This window comes from Mesocricetus auratus, unplaced genomic scaffold (genome assembly GCF_017639785.1).
Source record: "Mesocricetus auratus isolate SY011 unplaced genomic scaffold, BCM_Maur_2.0 Super-Scaffold_100009, whole genome shotgun sequence".
In the NCBI taxonomy this organism is placed as follows: domain Eukaryota; kingdom Metazoa; phylum Chordata; class Mammalia; order Rodentia; family Cricetidae; genus Mesocricetus; species Mesocricetus auratus.
In genome coordinates, this window is record NW_024429193.1 from 56,486,199 (window position 1) to 56,501,116 (window position 14,918).

The following is a 14,918-nucleotide window of genomic DNA, read 5'->3' on the forward strand; positions in this document are numbered from 1 at the left end:
CCTAGTTATAGTTTTTGTCATATCTCCTGCTCTCATCCTTCTCACACCATGTTGGAACTGCTGACATTGCACTCCCTTTCAAAAGTTCAATTCAGGAAAGGTGTCAGGAAATGAGCTCTGTTATGTGGTGGGGATCTTGCTGAGTATGAACACTGCATACACTGGGATTATTTTGGCAATACTCCCCTTGCACTACATGCTATACACGCTAGTCATTGCATCCTGAGCTGACAGGTGGTTCTTATGTGTTTTCTTATATATCAAGCAGCTGAGGAGTGTGTTAAGGTTTCTGTTGCTGTGATCAACACCATGCCCAAAAGTAAATTGGAGAGGAAACGGTTTATTCAGCTTATGCTTCCACATTGTAGTTCATCGCTGAAGGAAGTCAGGACAGGAACTCAAAACAAGGCAGGAACTTGGAGGCAGGAGCTGATGCAGAGGCCATGGAGGAGTGCTGGTTACTGGCTTGTTCCTCATGGCTTACTCAGCCTACTTTCTTATGGAACTCAGGACCACCAGCCCAGCGATGGTACCACCCACAATGGACTGTGCTGTCTGCCAGCAATCACTAACAAAGTATTCTACAGGCTTGACTATAGCTGGACCTTATGAAGTCATTATCTCAATTGAGGTTCTCTCCTTACAGATGACTCTATCCTGTGTCAGGTTGACATAAAACTAGCCACTATAAGGAGCTTCATAAAAATATTAACACAAGGCTCTTAATGTTCTTGCTAGGGCCTGTTTCCTTGGTCCCATCCTCATGCCTCAACACAGCAAGCAGTAGTATGCTGATACAGGTCTTTACTATAACTTTTTATTCATATGCTTTCTAAGTATGAAAATCAAGTCACTCATTCCATCCAGTAGCCTACTACAGATGCTAGAGTGCATGCCCACCTCTGGAATCGGCATTGCTTCCAGCATGGTTTTCTCATTAACCACTTGTGGGACGTTGATGAGCTGCATGCTTTCCAGATAGTGCTGGTGCTGCCTCTTCCAGTCCAGACTGTCGTACATCAAACAGGCAACATTTTCAAAGATCTCGGTGCCCAACTCGAGCTAGCAGTGAGAGAAGCAGTGACAATTCATCAATGGTTTCATACTCTCAGAATGTTTGTAACTTTCTAAAAAAACCCAAATCCTCAAGCACTGCTGATGGAGTCTTCATACATAAGATCTTCAATCCCTTTGTGTGCGCCATAGAGTTTCTGACTCTGCCTAATACTACAAGAGGCTGACTGATATTTCAGTGCAGTGGAAGGCTACCTCTTCACTAGTTTCTACAATGTGCTCCATATGCTCCGTGTCTGGAATCCCAAAGCATGTCAGATGATTCTGATACCTTTGCCTGAAGACAAGCAGACAAGTGGCTGGTGATTGCTTGCCTTCCTATGCAAGAACTGAAATAAGCATTCTGGATCCCCTTGCTTGACTTTGTGTATCATCTGAGTACGGTGTAGTCTGTGTGTGATCAAGTTTCTCTCTTTCCTCCCTTCTTCCTTTCCACTGAGCTGGCTTTTACCTGCAGTGCTGCTAGCAAGAAGCTTAAAGAAATCCAAATTACTGATGCTGTGGTATCCAAAGATTTTATGAGTTGGCAAACCAATTATAGATCTGCTATGGTTATTACTTAAGCTTTCATTTCCTGGAGTATGAAATTTCTGGGATGGCTGTGTCTGTCTGTTTGGAAGCAGAGAAGCATTAAGTAGGCTGATCCTACATGTGAGTTGAAGAGGTAAGGTAGAATGGGAAGCCCCTGTGGGACCAGTGACTCATAGGCTGGCAGACAGTAAGGGAGATGCTTGGCTCTGTACGTTATAGCACATCTGACTGTTATTTCACATAATCACATGAGGACTGATGAGTTTTCAGCTAACCTTCAACCAGGTATCCTGTGCCTATCCAGATGCTGGCACATAAAGACAGTTTTCATTTTTATTGCCAAAGGAAATACAGTAACATTTCTGCCCAAGATCCATTAGCCTATGCAATTCATTTTACAATTCATTGGTAAATGATATACTAAAGTCTGGCAATTTTTTCAGCAAGCAGGGTTTATCTTGAGATGTTTCAGATGTCTGACATGAGCTCTTAGCTCATCTTGATTGACATTTACTTAATGTAAAGTTTTCATTACCTTAGTTCAGAGAGTACTCCTGCTTATTTGAGCCAAAGGATGCAAATGCTTTCCTCCAGGCAGGGAGGAAGAAAGACTCACTCACTGCTGGCTCTTAAAACAGATATGTGGTCATTAACAACTCACAGATCAGAGTGTACCACTATGGACCTAGCCTGCTTCTATGAAGTAGCCTTATACATTCGATGTTTATGAAGTTATCCTGAGTTGAAAATGGACCATGGCCTTCAGTATCAAACCTGATGGCCCTTTCTCCCAGAATTCAATTTTATTGCTGAGTCATTTTTGAGGTAGACCATCCCCATCATCTTCAGTGATGAATCTTTCACTCATAGAGACATACCTAAGCTGGGGTTATTGCAGATTGGTACCAACCAAAGCCCTGTCATGAAGAAGATGATCAACAATTACTTCAAATAGACTGATAGAAGAGCAGAGGGACTAGCTGGGCAACACAGTCTATGGTTCTTTGGAAGAGTTGGATGTTTTCCAGGCCCAGCTGGATACACTGAACATCAATCTAGTTCTGAATTTAGGAATGTTCTACTGTAACAAGCATTTAAAGTAATATTTCATTTCAACATAAAACCATTTTTTTCTGAAGTTAAATTATCATGTCAATGTTCTACTTTGTATTTGCTAAGATAATAAGGATAGCCATGGTTCCTTTCTTTAAACTGGAACGGATGCATTGTTAAGCTATCATCTTTCCATGCCATGCTCTGAAGTGCTAGGAGGATCCCCTTGTAGAGTATACGGTGCTCCCAAATGGCACCTGTGTATCAGGGCTACTCACCAGAAGCCATGTTGGAGAAGTGTTCTCACCACTAGCCACCACAAACCACCACCCAGAGTTTCATCGAAAGTTCATACTGGTTTCAAGACATTTCCACAAAAATCTTTCCTGTCCCTCTGCTGCTCACAATCAAGTTGACACATTTCCTCCATTTACAAGGTGAGACCCAAGTAATGATCTCAGTGCAGTGACTTTGACCAAAGAATGGGTGTGACCCAAACTCTTAGCAAACAGAAAAATCCCTGTATAAGCCTTGCTACATTTTATTAGCAAAAATGAATAACTTGAAAATAAATAAAATGGAATGATCTGTCCTCTAGTGGACAGGAAGTTGTGGAGATGGGGGTAAGAAGCAGGGTGCTGTGAGTGATTCTGAGTCTTCTGAAGTTGTGATCACAGCATGGTGCTCACCTGATGATGCAATGATGTACTCTGTTTGGCAATAGGACCTTTTGTGTTCTGCCATCATATTCCTGGGGGTTAAAGTAGACCCACAGAAAAGCACACTCACTTGTGAAGATACAACAGGTACTTGGTTTGAGGACAGGTTAGCATCCTCCTGGGAAGTATGCTTCAGAAACTGCATGATGGGATTTCCTATGCCATCCTGAACAAAAATACATGCAAGTACTTTCTCTCTCTGTATGTGTGAGAGTGCACATATGCACATGCACACATTCATGTTTGCATATGGGTTCACATGTACACATATGCAAGTTGGGAGGCCAGAGGTTGACACTGGGTGTCTTCCTCAAGTGCTTTTCACTTTGTTTTTTGAGATGGGGGTCTTTCACTAGACGGTAGGAAGGAGAAAGGCAAGGTAGGAAGTCTGAGAACAGGAGAACAGAACAAGGTCTGGAGTGGGCGGTATTGTTAACACTGGCTGTGTCTACAGCCAGCCTGCATACAGCTTCATTGCCACTCCCAGTACAAGGCTGACATTCCTTTTTGCCATTGGCAAGTGTCTAATACTTTATGCTGAAAGGTTTTTCTTTTTTGTTTTTCAACTTTACAATGGAGCAACCTAATGGTATTTATTCAAATCCTTACTATCCTTAACGGTTCAATTGTAGTCTGTCTCTTTTTTTGAGGTTATAACTAATTACAACATTTTTCTTTCCCTTTCCTCCCTCTAAATGCTCGCATATAACTCCACTCTTCTTCAAATTCATGACCTCTTTTACCATCAATTATTAACTGTATGCATATACACGTTCTTATGTACATATATAAAACCTGTCACACACATGTAATGTTACTTGTGTGTATGTTTTCAGAGCTGACCATTTGGCACCAGACAATCAATGTGCTCTTCCTGGGGAAGGGCACTTCTCCCATTTTGGCATTCTTCTGTTACCTATGGTTTCTTGTGTAGAGTTGAGGCCTCACAGGCATTTTCTGGTTCAATTTGGCATGTTTGTTGGTGTCTATCTTGTTCAGCTCACATTTGGGCAGTCATTTTGGTGAGAGTTCATGTCTGAAGCTTTTGGTATTGCTAGGACATATACACTTACAGCAAACTCTCTGATCCCCTGACTTTTACAATCCCCCCATGATGTTGGGGTGCAGGAATGTTTCGGAAATGCACCCATTGTGACTGTGACAAGTATGCATTTTGCTTGTGGTGCTCTGTACTGGTCTCAGTCTCTCTTAATGTTTTTGTTTCTTTTACTGAGTGTCACCCATCAAAGCAATAGGATCAGGTTTCCACTGTATGACTGCCTCTTGGCTCAGAAGCAGCTCCCTCTGTTCTCTCGGTCAGCTTTTTCCTTGGCCATTTTCCTTTCCTTTATCCCTTTCCCATTCCTCTTTCTCCTTTCATCCTTTCTTTCCTTAGTTCTCCTGCCCTCCCTTTCCCTCCTATCCTCCCCTCTCTCTCTTTAGCTGACCATAGTCTCTTTACAAGTATATCTTTTCCATCCGGCTTTGCCCAGATCCTTTCAGAAGAACCCTCAGTGGTTGTAATTTATCCACAGGTTCTGCTGTCAGTTCAGCTCTTGATGGTGAAATGCATACCTTATAAGGGGTTAACATGTAACACAATAAAGCAAAACTTACCATCATTATGGTAATACATATTCACATTTTAGTTATTACATAGATTATTATTGAAGCATGAGCCAGAACCAAGTGTCATTAAATAAAATAACCACCATCTGCTACATCTTATTATCATTAATACACAGACTAAAAATTACAGAATCAGGCTATATCCAACAGTGGCCCTTTTCTCATCATTGTACAAAGATGAGAAAGCCCAATAAAAAGCATTGTTCCCAGTTTCTGGTAAACAATTGTGGAATGAGAGACATAATAGACCACTACATGCTCTAACTGACAAGTGTACTCACCATCATCTCATTGTCTGACCAGTCAGAAGGAAAATGCGCCACATTGACCATGTATTGGAGTCGAGCAACATCAAAGAGATTTGTTTCAGGTTTCTCATTATTCAGGATTGGTTCCAAGTACTTCCAGAAAATTTCAAGTTCCTTAACGGAATTTTCTGTCTTCAGTTTTTTGGCTTCTATGTCTAATAATAGCAAAATGTTTTACTGTGAAATGAATGTATTGGATTTCTCTCCACTTTATCTTGATGCCGTGGGTCATATGTGTGATGAGATGTCTGTAAAGTATTAGTGAAGTGCAAATACAAAAATATAACTTTGAGAAGTTTTTAAAGTGGAAAGACACAACTATAAAATCAAGAGATTGCTATATGAGCTCACCACTCTCCGTCTCACAGTGGAGGCCCAGAGAGGTTGTGATGAGGTCACACATTTCAGGAACTGTTGATGCCGAAGGTACCCAGTGACCTGATGTTGCACCTGCATAGAGCCAGTCTTCCCTCCAGATCATGCATTCACCATTTTTGTGCTTGCCACATAACTCATTAAAAAGCTGAAGTAGATCTGCTTCTCACAGGCCTACCTACAGCCCGACTGGGTGAGAGTGATTTATGCTTCAGTTATCTTTCAGTCATGTTACAGCAACTACATCTTTCCTGGATATTTGCCTCCTGACTGTCAAGTGATAGTGGATTTCCATAAAGTTGGATTTGAAAGCTTACCTGAAATATTTATGCTTTTTATATCTATAACTAAAGAGTTAGGTCTGCTACTATGACCTCATCATTCTATGGTAAAACCTAATATTATCTTATTGTATATGCTTTTTTGAGACAGAGTTTCATCTAGGCTGACCTGGAGCCTGAAAATTGCCTCAAACTCATGGTCAATCCTCCTGTCTCAGCCTCCTAAATTCTGGGATTAGACATATGAGCTACTATGCTTTCATCATAGAGTATATTTGTATATTGATTTATTAGTACATGTACTGTCTTATAGAGACTATATTTGGTTCTGATACAGTATTTTCTTGACAGTTTCAGCAATAAGCTAATATATATATATATGTATGTATATGTATATCTTTTGATATAGTCAATGGTCTGGGATTGAATCTCAAGTTTCTGACTTAATAGTTGTCTCTTGTCCAAAAATCCTTTTTGATAAAATGGAAATAATAAGACTTACTCCCTGAGTAGCCACATGGGGCCAGGACTTAGTAGGTGATTTTCATTCTCCTTCCTTTCCTCCCTTACAGTCTCTGCAGACTCATTCTCGGTACTATAGCAGTCAGTTTTCAGGAACCCTTCCTCCTACCCTATCTCCATGCCCTAGGGACTCCACCTCTTGGTGTTGACCCAGGGTTCTTCTACTCTTTCATTCATGTCTCTCCTGACTCATTCTTTGCCCAAATGCAGACTGTTTGCAGGAACCTCTATTCCTACCCTATCTGCTTTCTATGGTACTCTGCCTTTTGTTTAGACCTAGATGCCTCAGCATTTTTCCCCGTATCCATTTTTAGTCCTCCATTTAGCATATCTCCATCCAGTTTTACCACTCACTGACCATAAAAACACTCTCTACTGTGTACCCCTACCCCAAAGCCACCACACTTGTCTAGGATCCAGAGAGGACAACAGAAACCAAAGAATGGAACATCTAGTCAAGAAAGATGAGACCAGATATTGACACCAAGAAAATCATCATAATTCCAGGTGCCTAGATCCCAGTGCAAAAACACAAACATGAACGACCAAGCCAATATGCTTCCACCAGAAGCCAGCAATCCTATTCCAGGAAGTCCTGAGAAATGCAACAAGAGAAGGACTTCAACACAGAAATTATGAATATGTTCAAGGATCTTATAGAGGGCATGAATAAGGAAATCCCTTAATGAAGTCTGTGAAGATGTAAAAAGTTGAGTGACATAATGAAAGCAATAGAACACATGATAGTGGATTTAATAAAGAAATAAAGTCACTGAAAAAAACTCCAAGCTGAAATAATACTGGAAATGAAAAATTTAGGATGTTAAACAAAAATCTCAGAGATAGGCCTTATGAACAGATTACAAGATGTGAAAGATGAAATCTCAGATGTTGAATACAAGGTAGAGAAATGAACACCTCAGTCAAAGAAAAATGTTAAATCTAAAGGAATCCAGGCATAAAACATCAGAGAAAATGGACACTATGAAAAAAATACAAATCTATGAATAATAGGGATAGAAGAAGGATTTAAAACAACCTAGGTAAGAGACACAGAAAATATTTTTAACAAAATTATAAAAGAAAATTTCCCCAGTCTAAAGAAGGAGATGCTTATCTAGGTACAAGGAGCATATATAACATTATGAGACAGGAGAAGAAAAGGAGTTTCCCATGATGCATACTAATAAAACACTAAATATACAGTTCAAAGAAAGATGCAAGGGAAAAAGACGAGGTGGCATATAAAGACAGATCCATTATTATTTTCCCATGGAAAATCTAAAAGGCAGAAGGACCTGGAAGGGTATTCAACCAACTCTGATAGACCACTGATGCTTTAGCCCAGACTACTATACCCAGCAAAACTACCAATCACAATTGACAGAGAAAGAAAATCATTCCACAATAAAACCAAGTATAAGCAACTTCTATTTACCAACCCAGTGCTACAGAAGGCACTAGAAAGAGTACTTCAGTCTGAACCACACCTAAGATAATATAAGGAATAATCCTACAAGAGCAAATTAAAATGAGCGGGGTGGGGCGGGGTGGGGTAGGGATGAGGAACTATAACAAACTGATTGAATTAGAAAATTGGATCCATTCTTCTATATTTAAGAAACATATTTACCTAATCAAGGACAGATCTCACCTTAGGGTAAAAGGATGAGAAAATGTATTCTAAGCAAATGGGCTCAAGAAGCAACTGGGTGTAGCCATTTTAACATTTGACAAAAATAGATTTCAAATCACAAATAATCAAAAGATGTAGAGAAGGAATTACTCATCAAAATAAAAATATACTGAGAGGATATTGCAATTCTAAACATACATGCATCAAACACAAGGGAATCCAAGTTCATAAAAAAAAAGACTACTAGAACCAAAATCACGTATTGACCTTCACACAATAATAGTGGGTAACTTCAATAACTTCAGTATCCCACTCTTACCAATTAACACATCATCCAGACATAACTAAACAGAGAAATGCTGGGGGTAAATAATGTCATGATATCTACAGAACATTTCACCCAAATGAAAAAGGATATACTTTCTTCTTGCAGGGTATGAAATTTTCTCCAAAATTGACCACAAATTTGGACACAAAGCAAGCCTCAGCAGATACAAGAAAATTTAAATAATGCCCTTGATATGAGAATTTTTAAAAAGTATAATAACAACGGAAAGACAAATTCATGAATACAGAACAAAGCAGAAGCTGCTGCCGATCCAGCCATAGCTGATCCCACTCTGCCTCTCTGCTGCTTGGTGTCTGACCACCCCAAGCGCAAGCCAGAGAAAAAGAGCAAGACTGCCCCCCTTCTTTTCTTTGAAGGGGTCCCATTGTAGACAAGAAGCACCACCTCTATGGGGACAGATAATCTAAGGTTACGGGTGGAGTGATTACCCACTACACTTCTTTTTGTCGAGACTCTATTATCTCTACAAAACTCTATTTCTCCTCATACCTATCATACTTCACCAACCTGGAAAAATTAAAAGAAATGGATTAATTTCTCGATATTTACAACTTTTATTTTTTGGTTTTTCAAGGCAGGGTTTCTCTGTGGCTTTGGAGGCTGTCCTGGAACTAGCTATTATAGACCAGGCTGGTCTCGAACTCACAGAGATCCGCCTGCCTCTGCCTCCCGAGTGCTGGGATTAAAGGCGTGAGCCACCAACGCCCGGCTCGATATTTACAACTTATCAAAGGTAAATCATGATTAAATAAGTAATTTAAACAGATCTATAACCCCTAGTGAAATAGAAACAGTAATCAAAATTCTCCAAACTTATAAAAAGCCCTGAACTAATGAATTCAGCCTAGAATTCTACCACACATTCAAAGAAGAATTAATGCTAATACTTCTCAAATTATTCCATAAAATAGAAGCCCAGGGAACATTTTCTATTTTTTTAAACAAGGTGACTATTCCCCTGATACCAAAACCACACAAATGCTCAAAAAAGAGAAAAAATAAAAGTCAATATTCTTTATGAATACTGGAAAAATTCTCAATAAACTACTTCCAAAGTGAATCCAAGAACAAATGCATCAAAAATATTATCAATCATATCAAAAATATTATCAATCATATCAAGTTAGCTTGATTCCAGAGATGTAGGTATGGTTCAATATGCATGATTTAATAAACATAATCTGCCATATAAACAGACTGAAAGAAAAAAACCACATAATCATTTAATCAGATGCAAAAGGACTTTGACAAAATCCAATACTCCTCATGATAAGAGTCCTAGAAAGATACAGAGGACATATCTAACCATAATAAAAGCAATTCATAGGAAGCCCACAGCCAACATCAATCTAACCGGGGAGAAACTCAGAGCGTTTTCACTAAAATCATGAAAAAGACAAGTGGATGCCCACTGTCTCCATATGTATTCTACACAGTACTTGAAGTCCTAGGTAGAGCAATAACACAACTAAAGGAGACTAAGTGTATAAAGAAGTCAAAGTATCTTTATTTGTAGATGACATAATTTTATACATAAATAACCCTATAAATTAAATCAGGGAACTTTTAGAGTGGATAAATGCCTGCAAAGTAGAAGGATACAAAATTAATAATTAAAATAAGTAGTTTTCCTATACCCAAATAACAAATGATCTGAAAAATATCAGGGAAACAATACTTGTGCAATAGCTTAAAAGTCATCTTTGCGTAACTCTAACCAAGCAAGTAAAGACTTGTATAGTGAAAACTTTAAGACATTGAAGAAAAAAATTGAAGAAGATATCAGAAGATAAAAGTATATTCCATGTTCATAGATTGGGAGGAATAATGTATCTAAAATGGCCATCCTACAGAAAACATCATGTAGATTCAATGTACTCTCCATCAAATTCCAAAACAATTCTTCACATAAATTGAAAAAGTAATTCTCAGCTTCATATGGAAACACAAAAACTCTCCAGGATAGCTAAGACTATCCTGAATAACAGCATAACAGCAGCAACAAAAGTACTGTTGGATTTATCACTATTCAGAGTTACGTTGTGCCACAGATTTATAATAATAAAACCAGCACAGTATTGCCATAAAAATAGACATGCTGATTGATGGAATCTAATTGAAGATACGGACATAAGTTCACCTATGGAAACCCAGTTTTTTACAATGAAGCCAAAAATACAAACCGGGAAAAGGACAACATCTTCAACAACTGGTGCCAGGCAAACTGGATGACTGCATGAAAAAGAATGCAACTCAGTCCATACTTACCACCCTATAAAACAAAACAAATCAAACAAAACAAAAAACCAACTCCAAATGGATCAAGGGCGTCAACATAAGGGCAGACATACCCAGTCTTATAGAAGAGAAAGATACCATCTTGCTTCTGTCAGTTTGGCTAAAATCAAAAACACCAATGACAGTTTATTCTGGAGAGGATGTGGAGAAAGGAGAACACTCCTCCACTGCTGGTGGGATGCAAACTCATACAGCCACTTTGGAAATCAGTATGGCGGTTCCTCAGAAAAATGGGAATCAATCTACCACAAGATCCAGGAATTCTACTCTTAGGCAATACCCAAAAGATGCACATTCATATAACAAGGACATCTGTTCAACCATGTTCATAGCAGCATTATTTGTAATAGCCAGAACCTGCAAGTAACCTAGATGTCCCTCAACTGAAGAATGGATGGAGAAAATATGGTACATTTACACAATGGAGTATTACTCAACAGAAAAAAAAATGGAATCTTGAAATTTGCAGGCAAATGGATGGAACTAGAAGAAACCATCCTGAGTGAGGTAACCCAGTCACAAAAAGACAAACCTGGTAGGTACTCTCTCATATATGGATTTTAGACATAGAGCAAAGGAGTATCAGCCTACAATTCTCACCTTCAGAGAAGCCAGGAACCAAGGAGGACCCTAAGAGAGACATATATGTTCCCCCGGAGAAGGGGAAAGGGACGAGATCTCCTGAGCTAGTTGGGAGCATGGGGGGAGGGGAGAGGGAGTCAGTTGCATCTTACTGAGTATATTAACCACACCTCATGGCTGGCCCTGTTCTCAGGAGTAGCTGACCAGCACAAAACTGACTCAATTTCTGTGGACTTTTTGTCCCATTATACTTCTGGGGGGCATTTTTTAAAAAATCTTATTGGCATCTTGCCTTTATATTTTCATTTCTGTTTTGTGGATTTTTGTGTGCATGTTTTTTGTTTACATTTTTTAAAAGAGAGAGTAAAGGAACTTACAACTTGTTCTTTTACTTTCTCTTTTAAAAATGCAAACAAAAATACACACAAAAATAAGCTTAAAAGCATAATGGAAATATCCATAGTAACATTAAAACCAATACACGCAGTGGGAATAACTTGGCTCCTGGTGTCGCAGATTTACATTGATTCTCAGTACTGTTACCTAAAGGGTACAGTAGCTTCCTGCTTTTTTCTCATAGAGGCAATCTAGCATAGTTCCTTAACATGAAAACCTCAAGGCTCAAAATGGCTAAACAGTACTGTGTCTGGAGTGTGGCCCCATTAATTTCTCAGTTTAAGTCTTGAAGAATGACTCCTCTGCCTTTTATCACAAAGAGTTAGTAATACATGTAGAGTGACTAACATATGGAATCCAATTAGAGAGGTGGCGCAGTAGTTAAGAGCACTTGCTGTTTTTCCAGAGGACCCAAGTATGGGTCTAGCAACCATGTCAGGTGGTTTATAACCACTTATAATACCAGCTCCAAATGATCCTGTACCCTCTTCTGCCCCCCATGAACACACACATACATATACATACACACAGACACAGACAGACAGACAGACAGACAGACAGACAGACAGACACACACACACACACACACACACACACACACACACCTAACTGTGTGATCTTTCCTGGGTTGTTTGGTGAAGATGTCATTTGGAAGCAAAAAGTCTCTACAGAGATTGATCCAGCCCTGGCTTTGACTCAACATTACAGGTCAAAAGTTCCTGAGAAACACAGTTATGTAACCACACTTGCTTCCAGCTAAAAGACTGAGAAGTCAAAGTTGTGTAACCAAGTCTTCTGACCTGCGATCCATGTTTTCTGGGACTACACAGGGATACAAGCACAGAGTATGAATTTAATTTGCCAAATTTATGACTCTTGGCTAATACAAGCAGAATAAATAGCAAATCAGTCTTGAAAGGATTTAATAAAGTGAGTATTTTATGACCATGTTTCAGCTAGCAGATTGCATTTGTGCTCGACGGACAGAGGGTAATATTGATGAACTCGGGAGTTGTATAGCCAACTGCATACCTTCGGGCTGAAGGGTAGCTTCCTGCTGCTGGCTGACTGCTGCCAGGTGGGTCTGCAGAGGTTCGTAATTCTCTGAAGATATTTTAATCACACTGGTTATAGGAATGCCAAGCTCAGTCATAATGGCTAAGATCTGAGGGTTGTTGAAGCCCACGACAATAATGTAATGCTGGGCACCATCATCTGGTTCATCATCTATTGGAAATACCATAGAGAAGGTCAGCTATCATTGTTAGATAGAACAGGTTGTCCCCAGGCAGATCAATGCTGATATGCATTATGCATGCATTTGTAATCCCTCTGACTTGCCAAGACTCAGCCAGTTGGCTGGAATGCAGGTCTGTTGACTGGTTTTCATTATTACCCTTCCAGTAAAAAGACTGTGGCTATTTTACAGTATATTAAATCATGTTTGCAAATGAGACATAGGCATACTAGGAGGGCCAACATGCATGGGGCCTGTGGCCATGGAAAATGGTGCTTGGGTTTTTGTCAGAGTTTAGCCTGTAACTAGTTCCTTTTGGTTCCAATATCTTTTGAACAATATCTGGCTTGACTCCTGAATTACAAGTCGCTGCAGCTTTCTGGTACTTTATAAGTAGAGGTGTTTACAGGGTAAGGAAATATGGTGGATGCTCTCTGTGGCACAGCACTGAATGAATTCATGTCACTTGTGGGGAGAACCCTGTGTATCAATTGTGAGGCAACTGTTTATTGCATTTCATTAAAAAGTATGTACTATAATTTTCTTAGTGGTTCTCTCTTCTCTTTTTCCAGGTGATGCTCCTTATGAATATTAAAACATGAACATTTCTTAGAGAATGATATTCTGGTGGTGAAAATCATTGTCTTGATTCAGTGCTGACTATGCATTCATTTTTAAGTAATTATTTCTCCCAATCACTAAAATGATTAACTTTGGTGTTGCTCAAGGGATGCATAGCATCATTGCTTCTGGGAGGAAGAAACTGATAAAAGATGCAAAAGAAAGGTCACTTCTCTCATTAAAACACAGTAAAGACCAAAACTGCTGGAAAAAAATCAAGTCTACTGATTACAAATAAGAAACAAATAAAGATGGTAGCAGGTAGTACTGTCTGGGCTCTTAGAGAACCAACAATGCGTCACTAGTAACTCCTGAGGATGACTCATTTTTGCATCAGTCATTTAAAATAGAAGGAAGTTCTATTTGGTTTCCTTGAGACAGAAAGATGGTGGGAATGTTTGAGTTAAGAATCTGTGCTCTATGAAAGAGATATCTTGGTAGAGGGAGCCATTAGGAGGTTAGGGAGAAACATGGTGCTAGAGAAATTCTCAAGAATCTATATAGATGACCCCAGATACGACTCCTAGCAATTGTGGAGAGGGTTCCTGAATGAGCCTTCTCCTTTAATCAGACTAGTGACTACCCTAATTGTTATCACAGAACCTACATTCAGTAACTGATGGAAGCAGATGCAGTGACCCACAGCAAATAACTGGGCTGAGATCCTGGAGTTCAGTTGAAGAGAGGGAGAAAGGATCATATGAACAAGGGGGGTGTCAAAAACATGATGGGGAAATCTACAGAGACAACTGACCTGAGTTAGTGGAAGTTCATGGACTATGGACTTACAGCTGGGGAAACTGCCTGGGACCAAACTAGACCCTCTGAATGTGATGGTTATGTAACTTGATCTGTTGGGGGGAGGGACTGGCAGTGGCACCAGGACCTATCCCAGGGGCATGAACTAGCCTTTTGGAGCCCACTCTCTATGATAGGATACCTTAATACAGGGAGGAGGGTCTTGGCTCTACCTCAACTTTGTATGCCAGACTTTGTTGACTCCCCAAGGAAGGGCTTACCCTCTGAGTAGTGGATGGGGGGTGGGAAGGGAGGGAGGTAGGGGTGGGAGAAGGGGGAGGGAGTAGGAACTGGGATTGGTATGTAAAATGAAAAATAAATTTTAAATAAAAAAGAATCTGTGCTCTGTATGCATCTCAAATTATTAGATCCAATTGCTACTGCTCCTCACGTGAATCAATTTTTATTCCAATTACTTGTCTCTCTATGTGTGTTGCAGCCATGCATGTGTGTACCTTAATACGTCTGAGAAGGCCAGGAGACAGCTTGTGGAAGTGGGTTCCCTCCTT

General features: G+C 39.6%; 1 protein-coding gene across 1 annotated transcript in view; it reads right to left on the reverse strand.

Annotated features, from left to right (window-relative positions):
* The window catches only part of Spag17 (sperm associated antigen 17), a 236,679-nt gene that overhangs the window by 129,540 nt on the left and 92,221 nt on the right, over nt 1-14,918 (reverse strand). Inside the window, exons 6-8 of the mRNA XM_005076661.4 lie at nt 12,786-12,980; nt 5,288-5,469; nt 901-1,062 (exon numbers count right to left, since the gene is read on the reverse strand). Of these exons, the coding sequence (XP_005076718.1) occupies nt 901-1,062; nt 5,288-5,469; nt 12,786-12,980 (539 nt within the window). The remainder of the gene's footprint in view (nt 1-900; nt 1,063-5,287; nt 5,470-12,785; nt 12,981-14,918) is intronic.